At 56.1% G+C, this 23,565-nt stretch overlaps 6 protein-coding genes across 6 annotated transcripts; 3 read left to right on the top strand and 3 right to left on the bottom strand.

Moving 5' to 3' along the window:
* Window positions 1-77: 77 nt before the first annotated feature.
* On the top strand, window positions 78-2,087 carry LOC34619441. Its single transcript, XM_026334469.1, has 2 exons — window positions 78-1,551; window positions 1,708-2,087. The coding sequence occupies exons 1-2, from the start codon at window positions 78-80 to the stop codon at window positions 2,085-2,087; spliced, it is 1,854 nt and encodes a 617-aa protein (XP_026190254.1).
* Window positions 2,088-3,345: 1,258 nt separating this feature from the next.
* LOC34619440 lies at window positions 3,346-6,229 on the bottom strand. Its single transcript, XM_026334470.1, has 9 exons — window positions 6,151-6,229; window positions 5,802-5,860; window positions 5,375-5,431; window positions 5,082-5,178; window positions 4,735-4,950; window positions 4,130-4,419; window positions 3,916-4,089; window positions 3,545-3,619; window positions 3,346-3,399 (listed from the first exon to the last, which is right to left on the bottom strand). The coding sequence occupies exons 1-9, from the start codon at window positions 6,227-6,229 to the stop codon at window positions 3,346-3,348; spliced, it is 1,101 nt and encodes a 366-aa protein (XP_026190255.1).
* A 1,219-nt stretch (window positions 6,230-7,448) lies between these two features.
* On the top strand, window positions 7,449-10,548 carry LOC34619439 (RNA-binding motif protein, X-linked 2). The gene is made up of 8 exons (XM_026334471.1): window positions 7,449-7,584; window positions 8,107-8,205; window positions 8,552-8,700; window positions 9,139-9,345; window positions 9,497-9,623; window positions 9,898-10,028; window positions 10,203-10,293; window positions 10,448-10,548. Exons 1-8 carry the CDS (start codon window positions 7,449-7,451, stop codon window positions 10,546-10,548), a joined length of 1,041 nt encoding a protein of 346 aa, XP_026190256.1.
* A 37-nt stretch (window positions 10,549-10,585) lies between these two features.
* On the bottom strand, window positions 10,586-11,545 carry LOC34619438 (WW domain-binding protein 2). Its single transcript, XM_026334472.1, has 2 exons — window positions 10,937-11,545; window positions 10,586-10,807 (listed from the first exon to the last, which is right to left on the bottom strand). The coding sequence occupies exons 1-2, from the start codon at window positions 11,543-11,545 to the stop codon at window positions 10,586-10,588; spliced, it is 831 nt and encodes a 276-aa protein (XP_026190257.1).
* Window positions 11,546-13,354: 1,809 nt separating this feature from the next.
* Window positions 13,355-16,880, bottom strand: LOC34619437. Its single transcript, XM_026334473.1, has 3 exons — window positions 16,788-16,880; window positions 14,918-15,874; window positions 13,355-14,821 (listed from the first exon to the last, which is right to left on the bottom strand). Exons 1-3 carry the CDS (start codon window positions 16,878-16,880, stop codon window positions 13,355-13,357), a joined length of 2,517 nt encoding a protein of 838 aa, XP_026190258.1.
* A 226-nt stretch (window positions 16,881-17,106) lies between these two features.
* Window positions 17,107-20,429, top strand: LOC34619436 (probable protein phosphatase 2C 67; the record flags this gene model as incomplete). Its single annotated transcript, XM_026334474.1, has 6 exons — window positions 17,107-17,524; window positions 17,683-17,798; window positions 18,657-18,869; window positions 19,187-19,268; window positions 19,596-20,007; window positions 20,249-20,429. Coding segments are annotated over 6 exons (1,422 nt in total), but the record flags the coding sequence as incomplete, so codon positions are not given.
* Between the last annotated feature and the right edge of the window lie 3,136 nt (window positions 20,430-23,565).

Here is a 23,565-nt window from a genome sequence, read left to right on the forward strand (position 1 = left end):
TGGCTCTTACGCCAGGGTTCCCTTGTGCTTTGCTACGCCTTGGCCGCACACTTCCTTTTAGCAAACACTCCCCAGCGATGCTGGCGGAGGGAGCGGAAGACTTCGGAGGCATCATCGCACTCCCCTCCGGTGTCTCCCAGGGCTCCCCAGATCCACCAGAGAACCAAGTGACCCCGACAGCCGCGTCTGCGGCTATGCGCGTTCCCCCAGATGACGTAATTCGTCCGCCGACAGTTTCTGACCCGGCACTGCGGGCGCTCGCAGCCGCAAGAGTTGCCGCTGCGGCGCGAAGCCTCTCGGACTCTGAAGCCTCTTTGGACACGGCAGCGGCAGGAAGAATACCGCATGTTCTCACGGAGACGGGAGACAGACGCGTGCGGTGGCTGCAGGCCCTCCCCTCCTGCAGCAGCAGCAGCAGTGGGGGGGGACTGCCCCCGGGGTGCAGTGCAGGCGTAGATCGATCCCTCGGAACGGCGGGAGGAGGCGAGGCCACGACTCCTGGAAACACAGATGCAGGTAGCAGCAGCGCGGGGGAGGACTGCTACCGCTTTCGTGTGCGGCGCAGCAGACGGCAGCAGCAGCAAGGGGAGGGCAGCGGCAGCAGGCGATGTGGAAAGCACAAGCAGCGACGCTGGTTGCACCAGCAGTTACTTGTGGCTGCACTAAGACGTCTAATCTTTGTAGCCGGGGAAAATCCGACCGACGCAACAGACAGGTGGGGGGTTTCCCGCGGCCCCTCGTGCTGGGAGCTGTTGCAGGACGATCCGATCGCGCGCGATGTCTATATCAAGCGGAAAGAAAGCACTTGGAAAATTTCCTTTCCCCTGGCAGAAAGCCTACAAGACTCCTCGTCAGAGGGGCAGCAGGCGCTACAGAAGCGAGAAGACGCGCTTCTGCAAAGGAAGGCGCACTGCCTGAGTCTCATGAAGAAACAGCAGCACCAGCAACAGCAAAGGGCTGGACGGCCATTGCGAAGGGCGGCTTCCTGTGATCGGCTAGGCTGCTCGGCGCTCGTGAGGCCTTCTGTCTCGGCGAGTGCAAGTACCTCCAGGGGTGTGGAGTCTCTCCCTTCAGCAGACGCAGTATCGGAGATCGCGTCGTCAGTGCGCGCGCTGCAAGCAGCAGCGCTAACACCAGCAGCGCTCTCGCCGACTGCAGGTGCTTTGGCTCGAGCGCTTGATGACCAGCGTGTGCTCTTGCAGCAGCTGCAGCCTTCAGAGCTGCAGCATCTGCCTTCGGTGCAGCGCATGAAGTCTCTTCGCTCTGCGTTTCGCCCTCTGAAAACGATCACGAAGGACCCCGCAACACTTTACGCCTTGAGTTTCGCACTGGAAGCGGCGATTAGAGGCGCATATCCATCGCTTGCCGCAGTCCGGGGAGGCCTTTCGCAGCTCCTGCATCCGGCTGCTGCAGCTGCGGCAGCAGGAGAGCTGCGGAAGAAGGATCGACCCATTCTACAGAACAGCTGTAGAGAAGAGAGCAGCCACAACAAAGCTGCCAGCAGCAGTACGAATGACAATGGCAGAGGCGACAATGACGGCCTCGCGACGCGCTGCGCACACCTTAGGAGAGACTCTGGCTCGCCTTGTGTCGAGGAGCTGTCGCTGTCGTCTCTTTCCGTGGAAGAAGCGCAAGTGCTGAAGCGTCTCAAGAGGCGACTGCACAGCCTCACAAGGGCAGCGCCAGCAGGAGCTTCGGGGGGCAGAGGAGGAGCCGCGGCAGCATCGGCAACGGGGGGGAATCCAACTGCAAACGAGGCCAGTGAAGGCCGCTACTGCTTGTTGTTGTGGCGGCTGAACGGCTTTGAGCGGAAGGTGGCGCACGCGTTGGTGGCTCTGACCCCTGTAGTCGACTCGTTTTCTGTATCGCTGGAAGACCTCCAGTCAGCGGACGAAGCGCCTTCGTGTACCAAAAACTGCCTGCCGCAACCCCTGCAGCAGCACCATCACCAGCCTAGGAAGCGCAAGGTGACAGGCGGCAAGCAGAAAGTCGTGGTGATCTGCAGGAGGCAACACAACGGAGACGAGGCCTTCCCCCCTGTGTCTCTGGCCATGCTCCTCGTTTGCGCAGTTGCTGCAGCCGCCTAGAGGTCCAGGTGGGCTGTCAAGGCTCCCTGCACGCCTGAGGCACCTTTCGAGGCTCGCTGTGGACGCATGTATTGCTAGTTACACCACCTCTGGGATGTGCTGGCAACACCTCACTCCCCGCCTGCTGCGAGGCTTCCAGCCTTCGCCTTGTAGAGGGTTGGAAGCCAGAGAGGCGTCGTTCTGTGCGTCGAAGGTGCTGCACAAGGATCCTGCGGAGGGAGCAAGGCCTCATGGGATCACCTTGCCTACTCCTGTAGGACCCTAGAGTACGCTCAGGGAGGTCCCTAGGGTGTGCTGCTGCTGCTTCTTTCGATGCCCGATCGCGTGGGAACGGCGTTGCAGCCCAACTACAGCACAGCCCCACCAGTGCTGTGAAGCTGTTCTGTTTTCGTTGCTCTGCTTAGCGCGTTCTCTGTGCCAGTGCATCCACTAGGAATTTGAGTGCGCGGAAACGGTAGATGGTGGTAGCGTCGCTGGAGTCGTAAAGGCAGTTGCCACCGACCGCGGGAACACCTGTGTCCTTGTGCCAAAGAAGAAGAAGAGACCTTGTGGCTCTTCTTCCCTTACGGGTACTCTTGCTGCCGGGGGGGGCGTCAGGTAGCAAGAGCATTTGGGGTTCCTGCACGTGCTGCTCTCTAGGGCCGCGCTGAAGTGTGTGTATTCAACTAGCGGTAGCAGCAGGACCGACCCGTTAGGCAGGTAGCGTAGATATATAGGCCAACATATCGTATGAATAAAGAGCAAAGGGTGTTGGGTGTGCAAAGCACACACAACCTGAAGCCCCATAGCAAGTTAGTCACTTCAAGCAGTGTGCAGAAGTCTCTTCTGCTCTGCTCTGAGGGTCTAAAAAAGCCCTCCAACCTCTACAGTAGGACACACAAGCCAGACGCGCAACCTATCAAACTGGAAGCACTACAGTGTCTGATGCTCAAATATTTGAAGTCAAGGGGCTCTCTTAGGGTTTCCCTCGGACAACTCTTCATGACGCAGTTGCATGAAACACCCAATTTCGGACTCACAGGACGCCGCGCCTCCCGTACTAGCGCCCCCCATGAAGTCCTCTGTGCCTCTACTGGCGTGCTACGCATGTAAAGGCGTCGCGTGTTTCATGGCAAATTTGTTCTCTAGCCTCCTGTATCGGAGTGCGGCCGAAGGTCAGCGAGCACGGCAGTGGCAAAAGGAGGTAACGAGCCCGCCAGATCTAGCTTTGGGGGGCATCCAGATTCCGTTTTTGTTTCAGCAGATGCGATGGGGTCCATCAGAACAAAAATTCCCCGTTAAATCGATCAAAGGGGATCTCTCGGCCGCCAACCTGCAGATACAGAGGAGAAATAGGATGAAGCATGCGCGCGAATACTAGCGCGGGAATGGCACGAGCACTAAGATTCAAGATACGAGTCCCGTCCATTGAAAGCAGGAGGCAGAGAATTATAAGCCCTGAGGGACAGAACGCTTGCCCGAAGAATTCCGTGTCGCAAAAGAACTTTCCATTTGCTTGACCGTCGAGATGCGCCAGCAGTCGACCGCTCGACCTGAAACCTCAGAATTGAAGCCCTTTTACCATGCAAAACCTATTTGTACAAACAAAGTAGACCCTACGCCACAAGTATTTACACCCACGAAGGAGGGAGGATGTGAGCGATGAGTGGAAACTGCAGAGCTAGCACGCATACTCTGCACCATGTGACCAGCGAGAGGAGAGCGGAGATCGGCGTGCAGTGCCGTCGTGTGGAGTAATAAACCAAGAAGAAGCAGGATCGCGAGCTGCAACGAAGAAATTCCCAGACATAATAATGAAAAGCAACACAAAGAAACGATCGAAACATGCCTTCTCAAAGAAGCCGAAAATCCCATCGGTGGTTTGGGGTTCTGCGTCGTCGAGGTCAGAAACATCGTCAACCGATAGTCCGAAGCCCTCTTCTCTGTCTTCATCTGAATTAGCAAACGGATAGAGAGCGAAATCGTCCTGCATCCAGAGTCGTCGAGAGCGGCCAGGAGCCCCCTAGGTCGGCTCAAGCATATTTTTTGAAGCCATGCGCAGCGCTCTTAGGGGATGGGAACCGCTTACCGCTGTCTTCTTGATCCAAGGACTTCGATTCTTTGGTTTGCTGCGAGGCGTTCTCTGTGGCATGAGGAGGCTGGGCTGCTGCTACTGCTGCTGCCGTGACACTACCCTCGACTCCTCCCCCTGTTGATGCAGTCGCAGCCACTCGCGGTTCGGGCTGCCCTCCCTCATCTGTGGGATTCCGAAGCGCACATAGGGGGCCTTGAGGCACCCCCAAGACTGGAGGGCCCTCCTCTGCTGCGTCAACTTCCGCGTCTTCAAATTCGTCTTCTGCGAATGACGCGTAAAGAGGAGGTCATAGTGCATTTCGCGTAGGGGCCGACGAGTTTACCCCGATAGCACATCCGAAAGCGCGCATCGCAGTGACAGTCAGGACGAACACAACGACACACACCAGCACAACGCAACAAAGCCTCCCTCCCTCGCGCCCAGGAGAACATCGAGACGGGAGGCAAGGAAGGATGGACGCGCCGCAGGATCGCGGGAAGGGAAGGAGGCAAGGCTCAATGCGAAGTCAGCAGCAGTCAAGGGGAGTGAAGGCGGAGGGAGCACCAAACGGCAGGAGAGAGAGAGAGCAAGCACCTGTATCGTCGCCTTCGTCTTCGCCCTCATTTTTAGGCTCTGAAGTCTCAGAGGCACGTGGTGCCCCAGTGGCTCTTGACGGCGGCTCGGATGCTGCTCGAGCGGTTGCGCTGACCACAAACACACCGAAAAAAGCAGGTGACCCCTTATGCACCGCCCTACGTTGAAGGCTTTGGAAGCAGGCGTGTAGCCAACGAGTGGCGGCTTGCTCCCTCGCTGCATCGCCACGAGGAGAGAAGATGAAGGAAGGGTCTCTCTCAGAGCACAAAAGGCCTTCCTGCTGCCTTGGCGTCGCATTCCTGGTGTCTCTCCAGCGCGTTACCCTGGCTCTACATTCAGCGGTGTACTATTCCCCGGGAGGGAAGACGACGCTCCACCCTCAAAAGCAGCAGCAGAAGCGCCAGTGGAGGCGCTCGGAGGGGTCTTCAATCCTGTTTGACTGGTCTCCTGCGCCTCTCGGACAGTCCGAGGGCGTATGGTGTTCGCTGCTGCTGCTGCCTGCAGCAGGGGAGAGCAGTGGGCAGTTGTTAATCGGGGAGAGACAGGGGGGTGGGGGGTGGGGTGGGGGAGGGCAGACAGATGCGGCAGTGAAGGCGCAATAGCCACAATGCGGCAAACGAAGGCAACACGGGCAGCGTACCGAGGCAGCAGCCCGACTGAGCTCGACCTGTTTCTTGCGAAGCGCATGCCTCCATTGCTGCGCACAGGCAGGAAAGCAAGCAGCACCCTTCTGCACGTGAAGCAGCAGCAAGAGCAACAGCTGAAGGGGGGCAGGCTGTCGTGTTCGAGCTAGGCGGTAGGGGTTGGCTTTCATCCTCACAGAAAGCCCCCTCCGCCTCGCCTCTTCAGCGCCGTTTTTGAGCACGTGCATTTGAGCGCAGTAAACTGAAATATCCCCTCAAGCAACGATATGCAGCTCTTCGCGGGACCGAATCAGACGGTAAAGGGGGATATTTTAGACGGTAAAGGGGGATATTTTAGACGGTAAAGGGGGATACTGAGCACGAACGGCAGATGCGCGGCTATATATACACACACAATCGCTGCTGGACCCTGAGCAAAAATACCTTTTCAATGGCAGCAAGAACTTTTCCATTTTGTACCAAGTGGCACTGCGCAATCGTTGCTGTAAAAGAGGTACTCACACACACATACATACATATATGCATACACACACACTTAATACACACACCGAGAGACACTGGAATAGGTCAGCTAAACGTAAGCTTAGCGATAGCGGACCGCGGTTTGGGGCAGGCAAAAATCCGCGCAAAAGCGAATGCGGAAGAGCATCAGCAGTAAGGGAGAAAAAAGGATCGACACTGGTTCAAAAAGGAGCTGCAAGGAAAGTGGGCGCCAGCAAATAGAGTCCTGCAGCCACAGGCAAGGCAGCCGCAATCTCGGCAGCGCAAGTACCCTTGATTGCTTCTTCATACAAATCTGAGATTTCTGAGGCTCCCTCCTCGAAAGGCAGCTTCTGAGGAAGTTGTGCCATGAGCGCTACTGCTGCTATAGTGGTAGCCCCTGATCGGGCCCCTAATGCAGCCACACACTGCTGCAGCCACGGAAAGCTTTTTCAAGCTCGTCTTTGAACCGCGAATCGGACTCCAAGAGGGGAAGAAAGCAGGGGCGAAAAGCGTGGTGTTCTGTCCCTCGCTGCTTCCCCGCTCAAGACACCCTGCTGTACAGACTGTGGAAAAGGGGAGGTCGCGCTACTCTAACGTTTACCCAGATGCTGCTGCCTTCATGAATACCCCTCCCCGATGTCAAACTGTGTCAGAGAGCGAGCTGGGCAAGACATAAAAGAACCTAGGTGATCTAGACGCGCGGGAGGAATACCCAAAGGACCAGAAGGAAGGCCGTGACGAAGGCTGAAAAAGAACGCCGTCTTAAGATTTGCATCGGAAAACGATGAAGGGACTGATCGAAAAAGACGGAGTGCAGTTGGTGGCAGCCAGATAGAAAGGATGGCGAGTGGAGGGGCCAGGAGTGTCGTGCTGCGGCAAACGGGGAGGTAGCGTCTCAACACAATGTGAGTCAAGAGGCACAGGTATCTATATTATAAGCAACAAGCGCTTCGGCTTTCTTTGAAATAACTAGATGGGGTCAAAAAGGGGCCTCTGGTTTGGTCAAAGACGGGTGGAGGGGGCCCTTGGGGCCCCTGGGTCAAAGAAGCGAATAGGGTCCAGCGGACCCTAGGGGGCCCCCTATTTCCTGGCAGCGAATTTGACTCCACTGAGCAAGCAAACAAGAAGCGTAAAATTCCTGTCGAACTTTGTTAATGCTAGATTGCGCGTACATGCGTAATTGAAGTAAATGCGATGTTGCTCGACTGCTTGTTTTTCTGATGTGTTTCGGTTCCGCCCGTCAGGAAGGGCGGTTTTCTTGCTCTTTTCGTGACAGGGATTTGTGAGCTTTTCGTGTTGGACGCGGTGTAGCTTCGCTCTACAGCCTTTTCGTTCTCCTGGCCGTCCGAGGCACTGCCGTCCGATCCCCCCAAATCGGTCGCAGATGAAGGCGAATCTGCCTTCGTCAGTCTCTTGCCGAGAGTTTCGTCTTTTTTTCTGAGTCGTGAGAAGCCGCAAGCCGTTCCCTGTCTATTACCTCCTGTCCTGTCCATTCATTCTTCCCCCCCTCCTGCCTTGACAGAAATAGACCTCGATCCGGCGCACAAAAACTTCTACGCTTAAACCTGAGAACCTGGCACTGACAGGATGTCATTGAACGTAACAGGGGCGTTCAGCAACATCAATGCTGTCCAGCGGTTGAACGCCGAGGAGCTTCGGCTGGGCATCAGTGGGGAGGCCTCGTGGCACCACCAGTACAAGGATTCCTGCTACATCTATATTGGTGAGCATATTCGTTGCCTGTTGATTTCCTTCTCGGCTCCTGCCCTCTATGAAAGTGTCGTAACATATAGAGATGCACGTGTCTCGCAAAAGCAACCGTTTTGGGGGGAGGGGGGGAAAAGCGCAGGGGATATAAGGCGACAGGACGCAGAAACCTCAGCCGTGTTCGTATGACTAAGGCCCAAGAGTTTCAACTTATTCCGTATGCTGTATCAATAGAAGCACGGGGAAAAGAAGGGCACCACACCACAAATTATCCCTGCGAGGCATCCATCCTTCCCTTCTCAACCTGCCGATTGGCATTTTTCGTGGCTCCGCGGCATTTGCTCACTCGCCCTTGTTTCTATTTCGTTTGTTGTTTGTGCGATGGGGGTGTCGAGCGGGGGTACTGTGCCCTTGTTTGTGTCTGTGCGTGTTTGTTTCTCTCTTGATCGCCGAACTTTTCGCTGCAGAGCTCTGTGTGCAGCTCCCTTCGTGCATGCACGCTGCGTTCTTTCCCAGTACACGGTGCCATTGCCTTTAGGTGGATTAGACCCGCGTCTGACAGAGGGCGATGTTGCGATTGTTTTTTCCCAATGGGGAGAGCCCATTGATGTCGTCCTCATCAGAGATCAAAAGACAGGTACGCATGAAGGGTCTTAATTATGTAACGACTTTCCTCTGTTCTCTATCTGGATTCCCTCCGCGTGTATCTAAGTTTCTCTTCGTGAGAGAGTGAATCCCCCTTTTTGCCTTCCCTCCTTCCCATCTTCCGGGTCGCTTCTCAGCAGGAGCATTTCTTCATCCCTCGCTTTCATCGTCTTCTTTTGGCATAGCCTCACCGTTTCCCTGTGCCGCCCTTTCATTGTCAGGCTCCTGTTCACCCTCATCTTCGCGATCTTCTGCCTGTGCATTGTCATCACCATCGTTGCTTCATCACCTGTCTCCCTTTTCTTGACCTTTCGCTTTGCATTTTGCTGGCTGCACAGGCGTCCCCCGGGGGTTCGGATTTTTGGGGTATGAGGACCAACGTTCAACAATCTTGGCAGTTGATAATGCAAACGGCATGAAACTTTTGCAAAGAACTCTTCGTGTTGATCACTGCAAGGATTTCAGGCCACCAAATGCAGACAAAGAGGTACTCCATAACCGTCACCTGATGGTTCTGTTGCTCAAGAGCCTCTACATATTGGTTTTTCCCGTGCTGCCCGCAGTGTACGCTTTTACCTTCGGCACTTGCCTGCCACCTCTTCTCTTTTCTGAAGGAACCTTGCTAGGCTGACGCGCAGACCATGAACTCTGTTCGTGCGCTTGTGTTGCTAGCATGCATGCCTTCCTGCATTGACCCCTTACCCTTAGGTTACCATATGCAGCCTCATTTTCCTCTACCAGATGCGCTTCCTCCTTGGCTTCGCAATCACGAATGTTTGCTCGACAGGGGATGACTCTTGAACATTCCACGGATGTCCCTCCTCCCTCCCGACTTTTCCCTCATCATACGCCTCGCCAAACGTACCTTTGTTTCAGTGTAAGTACATGTGCGTAGGTGTGTGGATGTGTGTGCTCCCTTGCGAAGGGTTGTGAGTACCAGCCCACAGGCGCCGAGGGTGCAGGGATCGATAAGTATTTGGTTACGAAGAGGGAGCAGCAACTTAGCAAGTCGCGTCAGCAACAGCAGCGACTGCAGGAACAGCGAAAGCAGCAGGCAATGGCCCGCGCCGCTGAGGGGGGTAAAGATGTAGACGAAATGTGGGCTGAAGAGTTTGAACTGATGCTCTCGAAGGTGCGCCTCTAGGCAACACACGCAGTACACGCGAGTATATATATATACGGAGGCACCAGAGTAAATGCAAATTTATTCATGTATCTCTCCCCGTATTGCTTATGGATGTGTTATTTGTCCGCTCATCCGTTGCTTTCTATTTGGGATGCAGATGAATGAGCAAGCGGATGCTGAGGTGTCGGAATTGATGCAAGAAGACAGGAGGCTTAAGAAGAAGTTGAAAAAAGAGAAGAAGCGCCTAAAGAAGCAAATTAAGAAGCACCAGCGTACAACTAGCAGTAGGAGTAGCAGCAGAAGCAGTAGTAGCGGCCGAGGAAGCAGATCGGAAGACGAGATGGTGAAAAAGGAGCAGCGGCAGAGCGCTCGGGAAGTAGAGAGGCACAGCAGCAAACGAAGACACAGCAGCAACGAAAGCACCAGCAGCAACATCAGGGCTCGCCATAAGAGCAGGCGTGATGATAGCAGCAGTGGGCACGACCATCTCAGCGTCAGCAGTGGTAGACGAAAAGATGCAGTGACTAAAGCGGAGAAAGTCGCTGCGTCCCCTTCAAGAGAGGCCTCCCGAGAGGCAAGAGACAGAGATCCCCGAGACGAGCGTTCTAGACGAAACAAAGAAAAGAGCAGCGACAGAGGGTTGGAGAGGGAAAGGCACGGGCGCAAAAGTAGAAGCCGAGACAGAAGCAGTGAGAGGCGTCGCTAGTGTGACCCCTTGCTGATGCCAAGACGGCTACTCTTCCCTTCAATGAACAGACCGCAATCTGAACACTTAGAAGGCGGGCAATGGTGTGTCAGAACCTCCCGGAGGCAGTCCCTCGTTTCCAGTACGTCCTGTTTGTCTGCATGTCGAGGTGTTTTAGGAATCGGGTGATAGCCGAAACGCAGTTTTCCGTTCCACTGCTTGCAGCTATACAGGAGGGCCCTGGGAGCCATCCCCATGTGCGGCACGACGTAAGGCGCAGCTTAGCTGCCTCAAAGGAGAGCAGTCTTACATTTTCTTAGGTAGAAAAACTAGGAAAAAAGGATATACGCTGGAAGCGCAGTCAAGCCTGAGGGGACGCGCGTGAATTTCCGGATGTTTCGCGCGTGCGTTGGGCGTGAGGAGTTTCTCCGCAGCGCCTCAAAAAAAGCAAGAAACATGGATTTCAAGAAACATGGAATTCAAGACGCATAGGATGGTGCAAAGCAGCGAGGTCCGCTGAGTAACGGCTGGGTAGCCGACCGCATGCACCTCTTCATAAAGCTACAGCACAGACTCAGGGGGGCGGGGTCTACCTGAAAATTCCGGAGCTTGTGGTTGCTGTTGAGGAGGGGACTGCCCAGGCTGTTGTTGTTGCTGCTGCTGCCACGGCTGTTGCTGCTGCTGCCACGGCTGTTGCTGCTGCTGCCACGGCTGTTGCTGCTGCTGCCACGGCTGTTGTTGTGGATACCAAGGTTGTTGTTGTGGATACCAAGGTTGTTGTTGGGGGTGTACCTGTGACGAGGGTTGTCCTGGGGGCTGCTGGTGCTGCTGCTGAGGGGGGGGATACTGCTGCGGAGGAGGTTGCCACTGTTGCTGTTGCCACGGCGGATGCTGAGGTGTGGCGGAAGACGCTGTGAACTGGTGTGTTTGTTGCGGCATACCGGGTGGTTGTGGTTGCTGTTGCAACTGGGAGTGGGGTGGCTGCTGACCTACGGGTTGAGGCTGCGAAACATACACAATTGATGGGTCGCTAGGGTCCACGAAGGCAGCCGCAGCTCCAAATTGCAGTTGTTGCACTAGGGCGTCGTCGGGTTGTTGGTGGTTCCGAGCTTGCCTCCAGATTCTGAAAAAGATGTTAATGAAGGTTCCGCATCCTCCGGCGTTAAAGGTGAGCGACCAGGTGCTCGTGCCTTGAAGGGGGCTTTCGGCCTCTTGCTTGGGGTGTACTGTGCCTTCGATATAGTTCGCTCCAAAAATGGGCTGTTTGAACTGCGCCCGTTGCACGAGGTGTAGCGGCAGCTCGCATGAGGAAAAGGATCCATGCGTCTGAACCTTGCCTTGCTTTAAAAAAACGATGCGCTGGCTGCTGAGAAAAAAGCTGCCGTTTCCCTTTAGGGATACCCCAGGGCCCTTGAGTTTGAAACCGATGGATGCGCGTTTCAAGAAAAAGACCTCGCCCGACTGGGGTAGCGGGAACAGGGAGCCGGAAGCGTCCTCCGCCAAAACTGGATTAAGCGCCATTCTTCCCCGCGCCGTACAGACTAGGCGTGGAGAAGAAGGTGCTGCGCGTGTCTGATAGCTCTTTCAAAGGCACTACAACAGATTCGGACTGGGCTGTAGAGGGGCGTCAAAGGACGGCGGGGAAAGCCGTTCAGGCAAAAGAAAGCCGTGGCTCCAGCAAACAGGGAATACATGCAGCCAGATACTCGACAGAAGTTCCCCCATGATAGGATTCCCAACGCAGCCGTAACGCCCCCGCTACCGTGCCACCGGTGAGCTGCTGCAGGCGCAGACAACCAGCCGTTTGTAGGAGGGTTCAGATAGCCGCTATGAGGGTATAAGGCCCACAATCCAAAGGGAAATGCAAAGAAAGCAAACTTGCTGATGCCGCAGTGCAGGACTGTAGGAAGGGAAAGAAGCGGTAGGCAGGTCGAGCAACGGCGTAGAGGGCGGAAGCGAGGGGGGGCGCATGCCGCCTCTGCCATAAGCGAGGGATGGCAGTAACACACGAAGAGATTGCAAGAACAGCGAGAGAAAAACACTATGACAGAGCCTAAAAAGAGGATTTGAAAAGAAATCCTATTAGAGCAACCATGTGTGTGAATGATTGAAGGGCCTAACAGGCCACAACGCCGAGGGCCCTATACCCCGTGTGGCAGCAATGTTCATGCTGACTCTGTTCTATGATGTCGCACACCGTGCCGCTCTAGAGCGACAAGTTGCACTTTTGCACTCTTCTGCATTACTTTCTGTCTTCGCGTGATCCTGTGTGGCAGTATGCGCAACAACAAAGCATCACGGACGTTTAGTCTTTGCCCCATTCGCCCCACTGCCATCCAGCGTTTTTCGGTGTGGACTAACTGTTCCCGAAATCCATACTTTGAAGACCCCTGACGCCGAGCGTCATGCCCTTGCAGAGACGACACACCAATATGCCAAAAGCCATTGAAAGATGCTTTCGACAGGCTTAGTCGTTGTCTTGCCAACTCAAGAGCTGGTGAACAGAAAATGCCACTAGCGTCTTAGACCCCGATGACCCCCGAACGCTTGCCATCACACAGGCTCTACCTAACAAGCAAAACATCACACGCAGTGGGCCCTGAATCAATGGGGGCACTTACCGTTGTCCTATCTCCGCTTAATGAAGAACTGTGGGATTGACTGTTCGATTACGGCGCACTCACATGCTACTTGCTGCAAAAAAGTATGCGGGGTTGGTTCTCTCGGCACTTCTGCGCGAGTCAGTGTAGCTGGGAGCGCCGTTGCCTTATAAGTATGTGTATGTACGACTAGGTGCGAGTACATACGCATCGAGGTCACAGCTTTCCGCAGCGCTCATGCAGCCTAGCAGTGGCCTTCCCTCCTTTTTCCTCCAAAGGCCTCTGGCGCTACTTCTGATCAGCACGGGGAGGTAGCAGGGGACATCTCTAGAGATGCTAAACATGAATTTCTAGCAAGCTTTGTAGTGAATTAAGGCGGAAAGACTCTCCCTACGGATCTCAACGAGCGTTGCAATGCAGATCAGTGTGTGGAATTTCACCAGACAAAAAGACAAACGGCGGCCCATAGTTATCCACATAAAAAGCGGCTTTTTCTCGACATCACAGAAAACTTCTCGAGCGAATGGGAGCGGTGTGCGCTACGGTCCTTGCGCTTTGGCAGTCGCCGTACCGCCTCTCCGCTTCAAATATGACAGACCCGAGTACAATTTTAAAATGCGAGAAGAAAGCGATGCACTCATACGAGAGACCACCATGGCACCTGATGGAATAAGGTCCGAGAGGCCCTAAGGAGAAAATGCAGAGGTGGCAAGACACCCTGAAGCGGCAGTCACGGAGGAGAGGCCTGATGCGTAGATTCAGATGCGCGCGCAGCCAGAGCTTGCAACACCTCTGCTGAACCTTCAATGTGTCGTTGAAGCAGCTTGGACTCCCCTAAGTAATGGATCGACCCCTCCTCGCCTTCGCAGTGCAAGTCGGATCCCTCCGCTTCCCACGGTTGTTGCTGCTGCAGCGCGGCCAGCAACATCTTCGCATGCTTTGGATGGAAGTCATGCAAGCGACAAGCTCCCTCTGTGAGCAGGCGGTCTCGAAGGGAACTGTCCATACACCCCAGAGCAGCAGCAGCCGCAGCAGTGCGCGCCAGCTGGGCATCTGTCAGCGACTGCAGAGAACGGGCAAGCAGCTGCTGTAGCGACTGCAGCAGATCGAGACAGCATGAAGGAAACTCCTGCTGCCTAAGTCCACCAAGCAGCAGCTGCAGCACGTGAAGCAGCGCGAAGGCCAGGTGCCCCCCAGGAGGACGTGCAGCAAAACGAGCAGCAACAATTGAAGCCACGCGATCCTGCTGCCGACGCAGCAGCTCTCCTGCTGCACTGTCTTCCTGCTCTGACAGCTGCCCTTGTTGTTCCTTTTGCTGCCGTTGCAGCTGTGGGAGAAGCAGCGCCAGTGCATGCGCCGATAGAAGCAGCGCTCTGTCCCTTAAGGAGGGCAGCAAGAGCAGGCTTTCTTCTGCAATGCTCTTCACCATTGCTGGTGGATGAAACCTATGGTACCTTGACAAGTACAGCAGAAGGATTGCAAGTTCTTTTCCTCTAAAATGCTGTAATTGCAAAGATACGTCGTTAGTGTTGGGGTCCTGATGGTGATCGTCAAGTTGATAGTCCCTCCTTCTAGTGGTTGTTGAAGGCGTGCGACTCTCTGCAGATGCCGGCGCTGTGTCGAAGTCTCTGGTGCTGGACGTGTTGAGCAATTCGCTTCTTTTTCTGCTAGGTTTTCTGCTTTCATTGGAGAGAAGATGCTGCAGCAAGGGTCTGCAGAGACGTGAGTCCGCAGTCTTCATCCGCAGCTGTGCGAGCAGGAGCATACTGATTCCACCTGCGTCGAGTGCATGCAGCCGCAGCAGCCCATGCTGCTGCCTGTATTCAGTCTGCTGCGTCTGCTGCAGCAACACGTCTCCCACTGTGCGCAGCACTTCTGCATCTGCATGTTTTGCTGCCGCGAGGGCGTGCAGTGCAACGGCTAGCTGCAGTGGACGCAGCCGTTCGGAGGACTGCAGCAGCCACTGCCGCAGCTGCCGCAACAGACTAGGAGCACTTAGCTGCAGCTTCGCTACAGCATGCAGCAGCAGCAGCAAGTCTCTGTCGGTAGAGCGCGTGGCAGCAGGCGACGGCTGCAGCATACTCCTACACTCCCCCTCTGCGCCTACGAGATTTACCGGAGCTGGTATTTCCGAAGCTGCTGCCTGAGGGTTCGACGTTGGCGTTGTTGCTGCAGGTGTGTCAGCGCCTTCTCTCCTCTCGGAGTTCGTCCTGAGAGCCCATATATTCGCCTCAGTACGACCAGCAGCAACAGCATCGGCAGCAACAGTTTCCTCAGAAGCAGAGCTAGCTGCCCTTTGAGACTCTTGAGCGTGTTGCTGCAGGGCCTGTTGCTCCTGTGGAACGCTACCAGCGCTGTGCTCTGCAAAGGCTGCACGACCAAGTCTGCTGTGTCTTTTATAGTCTGCTTTTTTCTGCTGCTGCTGCGTTTCTGCGGCGTCTTGCGGAGAAATGAGGCGGAGAGCCTCCTGAAGAAGAAGAGAAGGCCTGTGGTTTACTCGGGCAAAGGCATTGAAGATGGTGACGATATCACCGAGTGTCAGCTGTTGCTGCCGCTGAGAAGGCGCTCTCGGCTTTTCAGGATCATGCTGCTTGCGGTAACTTTGGCTGGAAAGCAGCAGCGGTGCATCTACAAGCTGACGCTGCTTCTTCAGGAGGGGCAAGAGGGCTGCTGCTGCATCTCGCCACACGTGTCGTGGCAGCAGCTCGTGGTGTCTTGACAGCACCTGCAGCACCTGAGCCGCCTCCCGAGGCGACACCTCTTGCCGCTGCATGGCGTCCAAGGCACTAGAAGCAGCACACTGAAGCAGCAACAAGGGTTTTCCGCGTCTTACTGCCCTGCGTAGAACCTTTAAAGGAGACTCCCCTGCAGCTCCCCCTGGTGCCTTTACTGGAGCAGCTGCTGCTGCAGCCGTTCCCAGCGCCGGTGTTGCAGCTGCTCGAGCAGAATGTTGAGGGGTGGCGGATGCAGCATCTGCAGCCGTCCTTTCGTGCGTTTCACACAAGGCTCTTCGGCACAGGGGCGGCGGCGCTGGTGATGCTGCAGCTGCTCCTGCCAAGTGCGACACGTTGCCGGAAGTCGCCACGCCAGCGGAGGAGGTCAAGAACGGAGGAGCAGTAGATGTTGATGCTTTGGCTGTCTGCTGCGCCGCAGCAAAGAAAGCCGCTATATTTCCGCGTTTGATGAAGTGCATCGATGCGGCGCAGCCTTCAGCTGCCACGAAGGAAGGGGACTGGGGTAAAAAAGAGACCTAAGTGCAGGGAACGGGGGGAGGGTGCGAAAAAGAGTCGGATGGTCATGCGAATTTGCACTTTAAGATCAGGAGGCCCCTACAGGAGGGGCCCCCCTCCCCCCGCCGCTGGGCATGATGGTGGCAATCTTCTTCCTGGCGCGGCTCGACGGAACGCTTGCGGTAGTGGAAACAGCAGCTAGGCCTAAATGAGGAGAAAGTAAGAAATATTTCAGCAAGAGAGCCAGTCATTTTCCCTTCAAGGATCCCTTCCTCCGTCCGGTCCACCTACGCACAATCCAGCGGCGGCGACAGCAGCAGCAGTCGCCAGCTGCTGCTGCTGTCGACAAGACACACGGGGCAGGCGGGAGGAGCAAGCCCAGTGGGCAGAGAGATCCGATTCTTTTGCCTCTTTTTGCCTTATTCCTTCTGGTGTTTAGGTGTATTTATGCTCCTCTTCGTGTGCTGCCGGCGCACCTCCCGCAACTCAACCCCCGGGAGCAGGGGGAACCTCTATTCACCCTCCTCCGCTGTCTGTTGAGCCTGCTTCCGCTTTCTGCCTCAGAGAGGGCGAGAAGGCCGAGAGGCACACGACGCTGTCTCAAGCGATTTGCTCGTGCGTGACAGCTGTCTGTGTTGCATCTCAGACTTTCCCCTTCCCCCGTCTCTCCCTCCGAGACTGGGCAGCTTGCCTTGTGGGATTGACCATGCAGCCACAGCGGAGGCAGCCTTCAGCAGTTGTGGCTGTTGCTGCGGCTACGCTGCGCCGCTTGGCAGAGCGCAGCAGGGGCAGGTCCAGTGTGCGGGGGGTTATTCAGGGGGATGCGGCAGCTGTGTGGCCTTCACTGCGCCTCGCCTTTCCAACGCAAGGCGACTGGACTGTTGCTGCTGCTGCTTCTGCCCCTGCTCCTTCAAAGCAACAACGCCGCTATGCGTCTTTCGCAGCATGCCCCCGCAGAGCAGCCACCCCTCCGCAGGGAGCGGCTGGCCCTGCGGTTTGTTGCTCCTCGCCGCGTTCTTCTGCCATGCTATGGGCTTTCGCGCTTGCAGCGCTGCCTGCCTTCGCCTTCAAGAGCATGCAGCAGCGGCAGCAGTCGCAGCCGCTGAAGCCGCTGCTGGCTCCGCAAGGCAACAGACGCGGGCAGAGGCAGGGCGTAGCTGGGAAGAAGGGTTCCTGGGGGGCGATATTTCTCCAGTCGCCAGCGCGATGCGAGCAGCCACAGCAGCATGAAGCGCAAAGGCATTCGCTGCTGCTGCAGCAACTCGTGAAGCAGCCTCGAAGTGCATGGTCGCTGTCTGTACAGCCCACACAACTGGCTCTGCAGCACTTAGGCCTTGCAGCCGGTGTTTCCCAAGTGGCTGCAAACAGCCCTGTTGAGGACAGAGCGCTCATCGCCAATGTCAGCGCTGTCGCTGCTGGTGCCACGGGAGCCGCAACACCCGCTGGTTTCGCTGCTACACAGAATCAGCAGGAGCTCCTCGCGCAGCGGATTTTTCCAGAGGCCGCAGCCACTGGGGCTGCTGCTGCCGCAGGCACCTCCTCTGACACACCCCCACCAGGTGCTGCCGTCGTGCAATCCGTTCAGCTGGCAATTCGCTCGAAGGAGGGAAACCTGCAACGGCCTTGCTGCCTCGTTGCCATCGTGGACGGCCATGGCGGTCCTGAAGTCGGTGAGCTTTTGCTTCAGAGAGCCGTTTGTTGCTGGTGTCGCTGCTCCTACGAAACACCTACTCCAAACTCAAGATTCAGCCTCGTGAAACAGCGCCTCGAGCAGCTCCGACGCTTCCTATTCTGCGTGCAATCTCTGCTGCTCTTCCTGCGGTTGCAGCTGAATACGTTCACGCGGAACTCCCACGCTTTGTGGCTGCTGAACTGGCAGCAACAGGCGATCCCGGCGATTTGGAAATGATGGAAAAAGCACTTAGTCGCGCCTTTTGCCGCCTGGTGCGTTGTCTGCGTTGCTTCTCGGGGTTGGCTCCTCCCTTCGCGTTGGGCAAGAGATAAACGGGAGGAGAATTTTTTGTTTGACCCCTCTAAAGAAGGAACAACCTGTGGATGCGTTGGCATCACAACCCCGAATTCGGGTGTACAGGCAGCACGACGTTTTCCTCGAGAGCGTCTTTCTTCCCTTCCCTACTCCACGGCTGTGTATTTGGCTGGGTGGTTCCTAGTCGTCTGCTGCGGCTATAAAATAATGCTGCGGGTGGTGGCTAGAAGTGCTGTTGTTGCTCAAGGAGATCGTGCCTTCCCTGCTGATTTCTGCCTGCTGCTGCAGGATGAAGCTATAGGCGCTTCTGTCGATGCAGCGTATGGGATCGGTATCAAACGGAGTGTCAGGGCAAGTCTGATACTGCTGCTGCTGTTACTGCTGCCCTTTACCACCTATGGACAGCGCCTTTGCAGTGCATATGTCTGCGCAAGGGCGTGCATATGGGCTGCCTTATCGCTGCATGCGTTTCCTCGGGAGGATGCAGCGATCAGAGGCCTTCAAGGCAGCGGCGTGAAAGCGAGAAAAGGCCGCGGGAACTCACCTCATGCGTGTTGGGGTTCACAGTGGGGTGGGGGGTGGGGGGGATATGCTGCATTGACTTCGTGAATATCAGTGCACTCGCGCATGCGATCAGTCCGTGTTTGAGTGAATTCGCAGTTAGTGATCCGGATTCATGACTTCAGGCGAGCCTGCATGTTGTTTTTTGGTTGTTTGTATCGCCGTGTGCTATTCTTTTTCTGTGAAACCTCATCTGCGGGAGGCCTGTGATCCTTCCGCCCCTGCTTGCGCGCGTGCATGCTTGCCGCATGCAGGTTGGAGCCTGCTGCATTGCCTTGCTTTTTACAGAAAAGGGAGTGGTTGTCGCCAACAGCGGCGATTGCATGGCTGTCCTGCAGCGCAAAGGCAGAAGCAGTAGGAAGAACGAGGAGGGGCCAGAAGTGGTTGAGCTCAATGTGCAGCACAATGCAAACTCGCCAGAGGAGAGGCGGCGTCTGCAGCAACTGCACCCCCTTGAGGATGACGTCGTAAGTCCTGTGGCTGCCATTGTGTCTGCCGATGCCGTTTTCTTTTGTTCCTCCGTCCTCGGGTGCGTGTTTCTGTGCCTCTAAGTCGGTGGCAGCTCCTTTGCAGTCGTGCCCGTTTTGTTGCTGTCCTGCATCCGAGATTCGCTTTTATGCATGTATGCATGCATGAATGTTTGTTAATCTGCATGTAGGTTGGTACGAATGTACGGCTGCATGAATGCATGTATGTGTGCATCGGTCTATGTGTGTGGATGTGACCCCGTGTCCATGCACATGTATTCAAATATGTTGATGTGCATGCGAGACATGCACACCAGGTGATTTGCAAGAGAGAATGGCAGGAGCCGCGGAAGCCCCAAAACAAGTTTCATTTCTTACTGAACAGCCTTGGCCTCCTCGGTATGTTTCAAGAACGTCCATGCACGCACCAACTGCACAGCCGCCCCCCTTCGAGCTTCTTCATGCATGCAAAGTGCTTATGCACAGCACAGTACAGACACAGCGACAGCAGAGCCACAAACTTTGGTACTGGGGGCGTAGTGTAGAGTTTCGCTGCTACGGTCGGCACACCACTCCATTGCTGCTACAGGAGAAACGGGCTGCTTTCTGTGCACTCCCTGGCCTGCCCAGTAGCCATCCACTGTGCCTCTGCTGCCGATAGAAGCATTTGCAACAACCGTTGGTCCGTTTGCAGACTTTCCTGCTTGCACATATGCCGCCGTGCAGGGAGCGAGACGCAGCGCAGCGCTTGCTACGTGAAGGGCCGTCTGCAGCCAACTCGCGTCTTCGGGGACTTTTCCTTGAAGGATGAGAAGTACTGGCAGGAGCTGCAGAGAGGCAGGCGTCGACGTTCCCCCGGCAGCAGCAGCACTGCCACCAACGCTGCAGCACCGACAAGAACGAGCTCCGAGAAAGCGCCTCAGGAAGTCTTTTCCTTTCCGTATGTTGTTGTAGAACCCCAAACGAAAAGTTTTCCAAGACTAGGCAACGAAGAGTTTGTAGTCGTTGGCACGGATGGCGTTTGGGACTTTTTGACGCCTCGTGAAGCAGCCGCTATTGTCCGGAGTTCCCTAGAAGCCAGCGGCAGCCTGATGAACGGCATGGGCTCATCGGAAGCGGCTCAGCAGGCGGCTGACGCGTAAGTGCACTGGGAGCGCGTGGGGGGTAGTGCGAGGGGAGAAAAGGGTCGGAGGCGGGAGGAACGGGAAGGAACGGCAAGCCTCAGGTATTGGTGGCCGCTCCAGCTGCTGCAGTTGCGTGGCAGCAGGCTGTCCATGTGTGCCTGGTGAACGTGGATTCGGCAACTGCTGCAGGGAAAGGGAGACACCTCGAGATGTGCACTCTTTCAGCTTGCTTCATGCGGATGCCTGCTGCTGCAGAGTGGTGCACGAAGTGCTACGGCGCGCTGCAGAAGAAGCGGGCACTTCCGTCGAGGCAATCCTCTCTGCTCCGCCCAAGCAGAGAAGACGACTCTATGACGATACCACAGCGGCCATTATTCTGATGAACACGACAGCCCTCGAAAAGGCTCCGCAGCAAGAAATTTTAGCCCGGCTCTAGGAATAGGGCACTCAATGCACGGGCGCGAGGAGCAAGCAAAGAAAGACTATTCCGGTCGAACGCTGCACAGCTGCAGAGAGCCTTTTGGCTGTAGCTTAGAAGCCGCATACATACACGCCAAAAAACCGCTCCGGCCCTCTCCCTGTGGGGCCCTTTGTTTCACTTATGACGAGAAAATCACACAACACCGCGCAACGCAGAGCGCTACAAGCAAACGGCGGCTGCGCGATGCGGGCATGCGTATGGGCAAGTCCGCATGTAGGCAAATCCGTGCACCTTTTGTGTGACTCGCTGATCAACGGGCACTTGTAGCTCCGTAGGCTCTACCCTGTGCATCCTTTATCTCTCTCTAGCCCTTATGTGCCCGAGAAGTACAGAGCCACCCTCTCTGCTTACGGTCCTATCCTGATCTTAGACACCACCACCTCATCCTAGAGGTCCCCTGGAATTACAGCCTGGACGGCCTCACCCCTGTGCTGTCAAAGTGCCACCTAGACAAGCGGACGCCGTTACTTGCATCTGCATGATGGAGCTCTTTAAAATCCAAGAGGGCGCACTTCCCCCATTTGGGAGAGGGCTTGAATACAGGCTGTGCCACCGCAACAGTGGCTAACTCGAGGAGACTTTGTGTGCGCTCGCAATCCTCCTAAGTGACCCCACGGCAGCGAGCAACTCCCCAAGTATCGTAACTGCATTAATGAAAAGGTGACAGACAGAGCTGTGTGTCTTATGGGTGTTTACGTTCGGGTGCCTCCCAGGATGCGTGCGCAGCGGACTTGCCTATCCTGAGGGATGTAATGTCATAGAGGCGTGGAGCCTTTTTCCGCCTTTGCTGTTGCTGCTCTAGCCTATGGCTCCTATTGAGTAGGAAATAGCATTTTGCTTTAGCTAAGAGAGCGCATGAGAGGTCGGCATCGACAGGACGGGGAACTTGAACACCCTCCGGCCCGCACACACATAAACACCACCCACAGGACGGCTCGGGGTAAACAAAGCCTCCCCCCTTGTGACTTTCGCGCTCCAGCATGCGACTAAACAGTTCTTGCCTCCGGCTGTCTTCTGACGGTGTGGAGTCTCCCAGCCCCCCTCCCCTGCATCTCTGGCCGCACAAAATGTAAGAGAGCGGCCCTGCCGGCGCAGTGCGAAGCTCAGACGTGACGCAGCAGGGAAGGAAGGAGTGGCAGATATATATGTGATATATAATTTGGTATTAGTATTACATATTATAACATATTATGCCTCATATACAGGACAGGGACAACCAGCGGGAGGCCTCTCCGTATATCCATGCCCTTCCTCCAGAAGTACGTTGGGCACGATGCTGTGTGGTGACCAGCAAGTGCCTTCTTAGGAGCTCTTCTGTACGAAATTGCCAGAGTGTCGGTTAGGTGCGTCCCGTAAAACAGGAGTGACAGCACCACCAGCAACGCAAGGAAGCGCGGCTCTTGCTGTCGCGGTTCCTGCGTTTTCTTTTTCCCGCGCAGGAACTCTTTTTATTTACTTCTGTTGCCTGTGGGTTGCAGCTTTTTCCCACTAGGACGAGAAAAACGAGGAGAATCAAAACAACGATTTGATCTGCACGTACCTGCAAGTTACACAATGCCCGCTACTGCAGTCCCTCAAAGCAACAGGTCCAGGTGGTACACTGTTGTGCTGCTGCTTTCTAGACTCGGGTGGATGGTGTTGAGCCTGGTTTGGCACCTTGCGGCATGCGTCGTGAAGCCCGCATCCCCCTCCCCATCCGCCTTCTCACAAGGCTCTAAGAGTTGAAGTGCTGCAGTTGCTGCTGCTGCTGCTGTTGCGCAGGCAGCACCCACCGATTAGTACCTGTTGCCCCCGTTGTTGCTGCTGCTTGGTCCGCGCCGCCTTCCGAAAGTTCGGGTAAGACACGGACCCCCGCTTCGTGATGATGCAGCTGCAGCAGAGAGGGGGAACAAAGCAACTGTTGCAGCTGTTCCTGTGTGAGCATGTGCTGTTGCTGTCGCTGCTTCTGCTGCTCTATCAGCTGCTGCTGGCGCGCCACCTGATGCTGCATCACGCGATGCAGCAGTGCCAACTGCTGTTGCTGCTGCTGCTGCTGTTGCTGCTGCTTCTGCTGCGGGTACGGCTCCCCGGATCCAAAGGTTGCATCCCCTCCCAGCGAGGATCTGGTGGTATTGCGGCTGCCCGTTGGAGGCCATGCAGAGCAGCAGCTGGTGCTGCTGTCGCTGGCATTGCTGCAACGGCTCTGCTGAGAGCTATGCACTGCACCGCAGCCGCTGCTTCGCGAGCCAGCATCCCCTGTTGTTGCAACTGGGATGCTGGTGTGGCGGTGCTGTGGAGGCAGGCAATCCTTGCTGCCTGCCGCGTCCGCATTCGCGTAGACCGTGTCTGGAGCATCCAGGCACTGCTTCTCGCAGCAGAAGCTGCTGCCGGGGGCGCAGCAGCAGCAGCTGCTGCTGCCGCCGCCGCTCAGCTGCTGCTGCAACTTGAGCTGCAGCTGCTGCTGCTGCAGCTGCAGCATCTCCGAAAGCGGGATGCCCGCAAGCGACTGTTGAGTGGGGGATGACACCAAATGGCAGGGTAGCGGCACTGCAGGGACGTGTCTGATGGAAGTCTCGGCAGCAGGACTAGACAAACCCACAAACACACGTGGAGAGAGCTGCTGCTGCTGCTTCAGGTGCTGGACTAGCGGAAGGTTGGGAGCTGTAGCTACCGAGGGAGGACCAACCCCTCGAATCACACCCGAAGTAATGCCCATCGCGCCAATGGTGTGTCTTGGAGGGGGGGCACTCGGTGCTGCGGCCGCTGTTGCCAAGGGAACGCGCTGCTGCGCTTGCTGCTGAAGTGGGCAGTAGGGCGATCGCTGCAGCAGCAGCGTCTGTTGTTTTTGCTGCAGGAGCTGCTGTTGCGCCAGACAGGTACTAAAATGCAGGCGCTGCTGCAGCAGCTGCTGCTGCTTCGGAGCGACCTGACCAAAACCTAAGTCCATAGAAGAAATCAATGGGCCCACGCTTTGCAGAGCTCCCATGTTCTTTCGCGACGCCTGACTCCCCTTTATTTCCACCGTAGATGAGGCAGATAGAGGTACTCCTGTTGCTGCGGCTACTCCTGGTGCTGCTGAAGTGGCCTGGAGGCGCTGCTGCTGCTGCTGCTG

Source organism: Cyclospora cayetanensis, unplaced genomic scaffold (genome assembly GCF_002999335.1).
Source record: "Cyclospora cayetanensis isolate NF1_C8 unplaced genomic scaffold, CcayRef3 CcayRef3_contig_43, whole genome shotgun sequence".
Taxonomy (NCBI): domain Eukaryota; phylum Apicomplexa; class Conoidasida; order Eucoccidiorida; family Eimeriidae; genus Cyclospora; species Cyclospora cayetanensis.

Coding starts and splice junctions, on each gene's coding strand:
- LOC34619441 (XM_026334469.1), top strand. CDS start 78: ATGCTGGCGGAGGGAGCGGAAGACTTCGGAGGCATCATCGCACTCCCC. Junction 1,552..1,707: donor CAATGACGGCCTCGCGACGC/GCTGCGCACACC, acceptor CGGGGGGCAGAG/GAGGAGCCGCGGCAGCATCG.
- LOC34619440 (XM_026334470.1), bottom strand. CDS start 6,229: ATGGCACAACTTCCTCAGAAGCTGCCTTTCGAGGAGGGAGCCTCAGAA. Junction 5,432..5,801: donor TTCTTGCTGCCATTGAAAAG/GTATTTTTGCTC, acceptor GCCTGTGCGCAG/CAATGGAGGCATGCGCTTCG. Junction 4,951..5,081: donor GTCTTCCCTCCCGGGGAATA/GTACACCGCTGA, acceptor GTGGCGATGCAG/CGAGGGAGCAAGCCGCCACT.
- LOC34619439 (XM_026334471.1), top strand. CDS start 7,449: ATGTCATTGAACGTAACAGGGGCGTTCAGCAACATCAATGCTGTCCAG. Junction 8,206..8,551: donor CATCAGAGATCAAAAGACAG/GTACGCATGAAG, acceptor CTGGCTGCACAG/GCGTCCCCCGGGGGTTCGGA. Junction 8,701..9,138: donor CACCAAATGCAGACAAAGAG/GTACTCCATAAC, acceptor TCCCTTGCGAAG/GGTTGTGAGTACCAGCCCAC.
- LOC34619438 (XM_026334472.1), bottom strand. CDS start 11,545: ATGGCGCTTAATCCAGTTTTGGCGGAGGACGCTTCCGGCTCCCTGTTC. Junction 10,808..10,936: donor AACAAACACACCAGTTCACA/GCGTCTTCCGCC, acceptor CAGGTACACCCC/CAACAACAACCTTGGTATCC.
- LOC34619437 (XM_026334473.1), bottom strand. CDS start 16,880: ATGGCAGAAGAACGCGGCGAGGAGCAACAAACCGCAGGGCCAGCCGCT. Junction 15,875..16,787: donor GGGGGCATGCTGCGAAAGAC/GCATAGCGGCGT, acceptor CCCTGCACTTAG/GTCTCTTTTTTACCCCAGTC. Junction 14,822..14,917: donor ACGCTCAAGAGTCTCAAAGG/GCAGCTAGCTCT, acceptor ACGAACTCCGAG/AGGAGAGAAGGCGCTGACAC.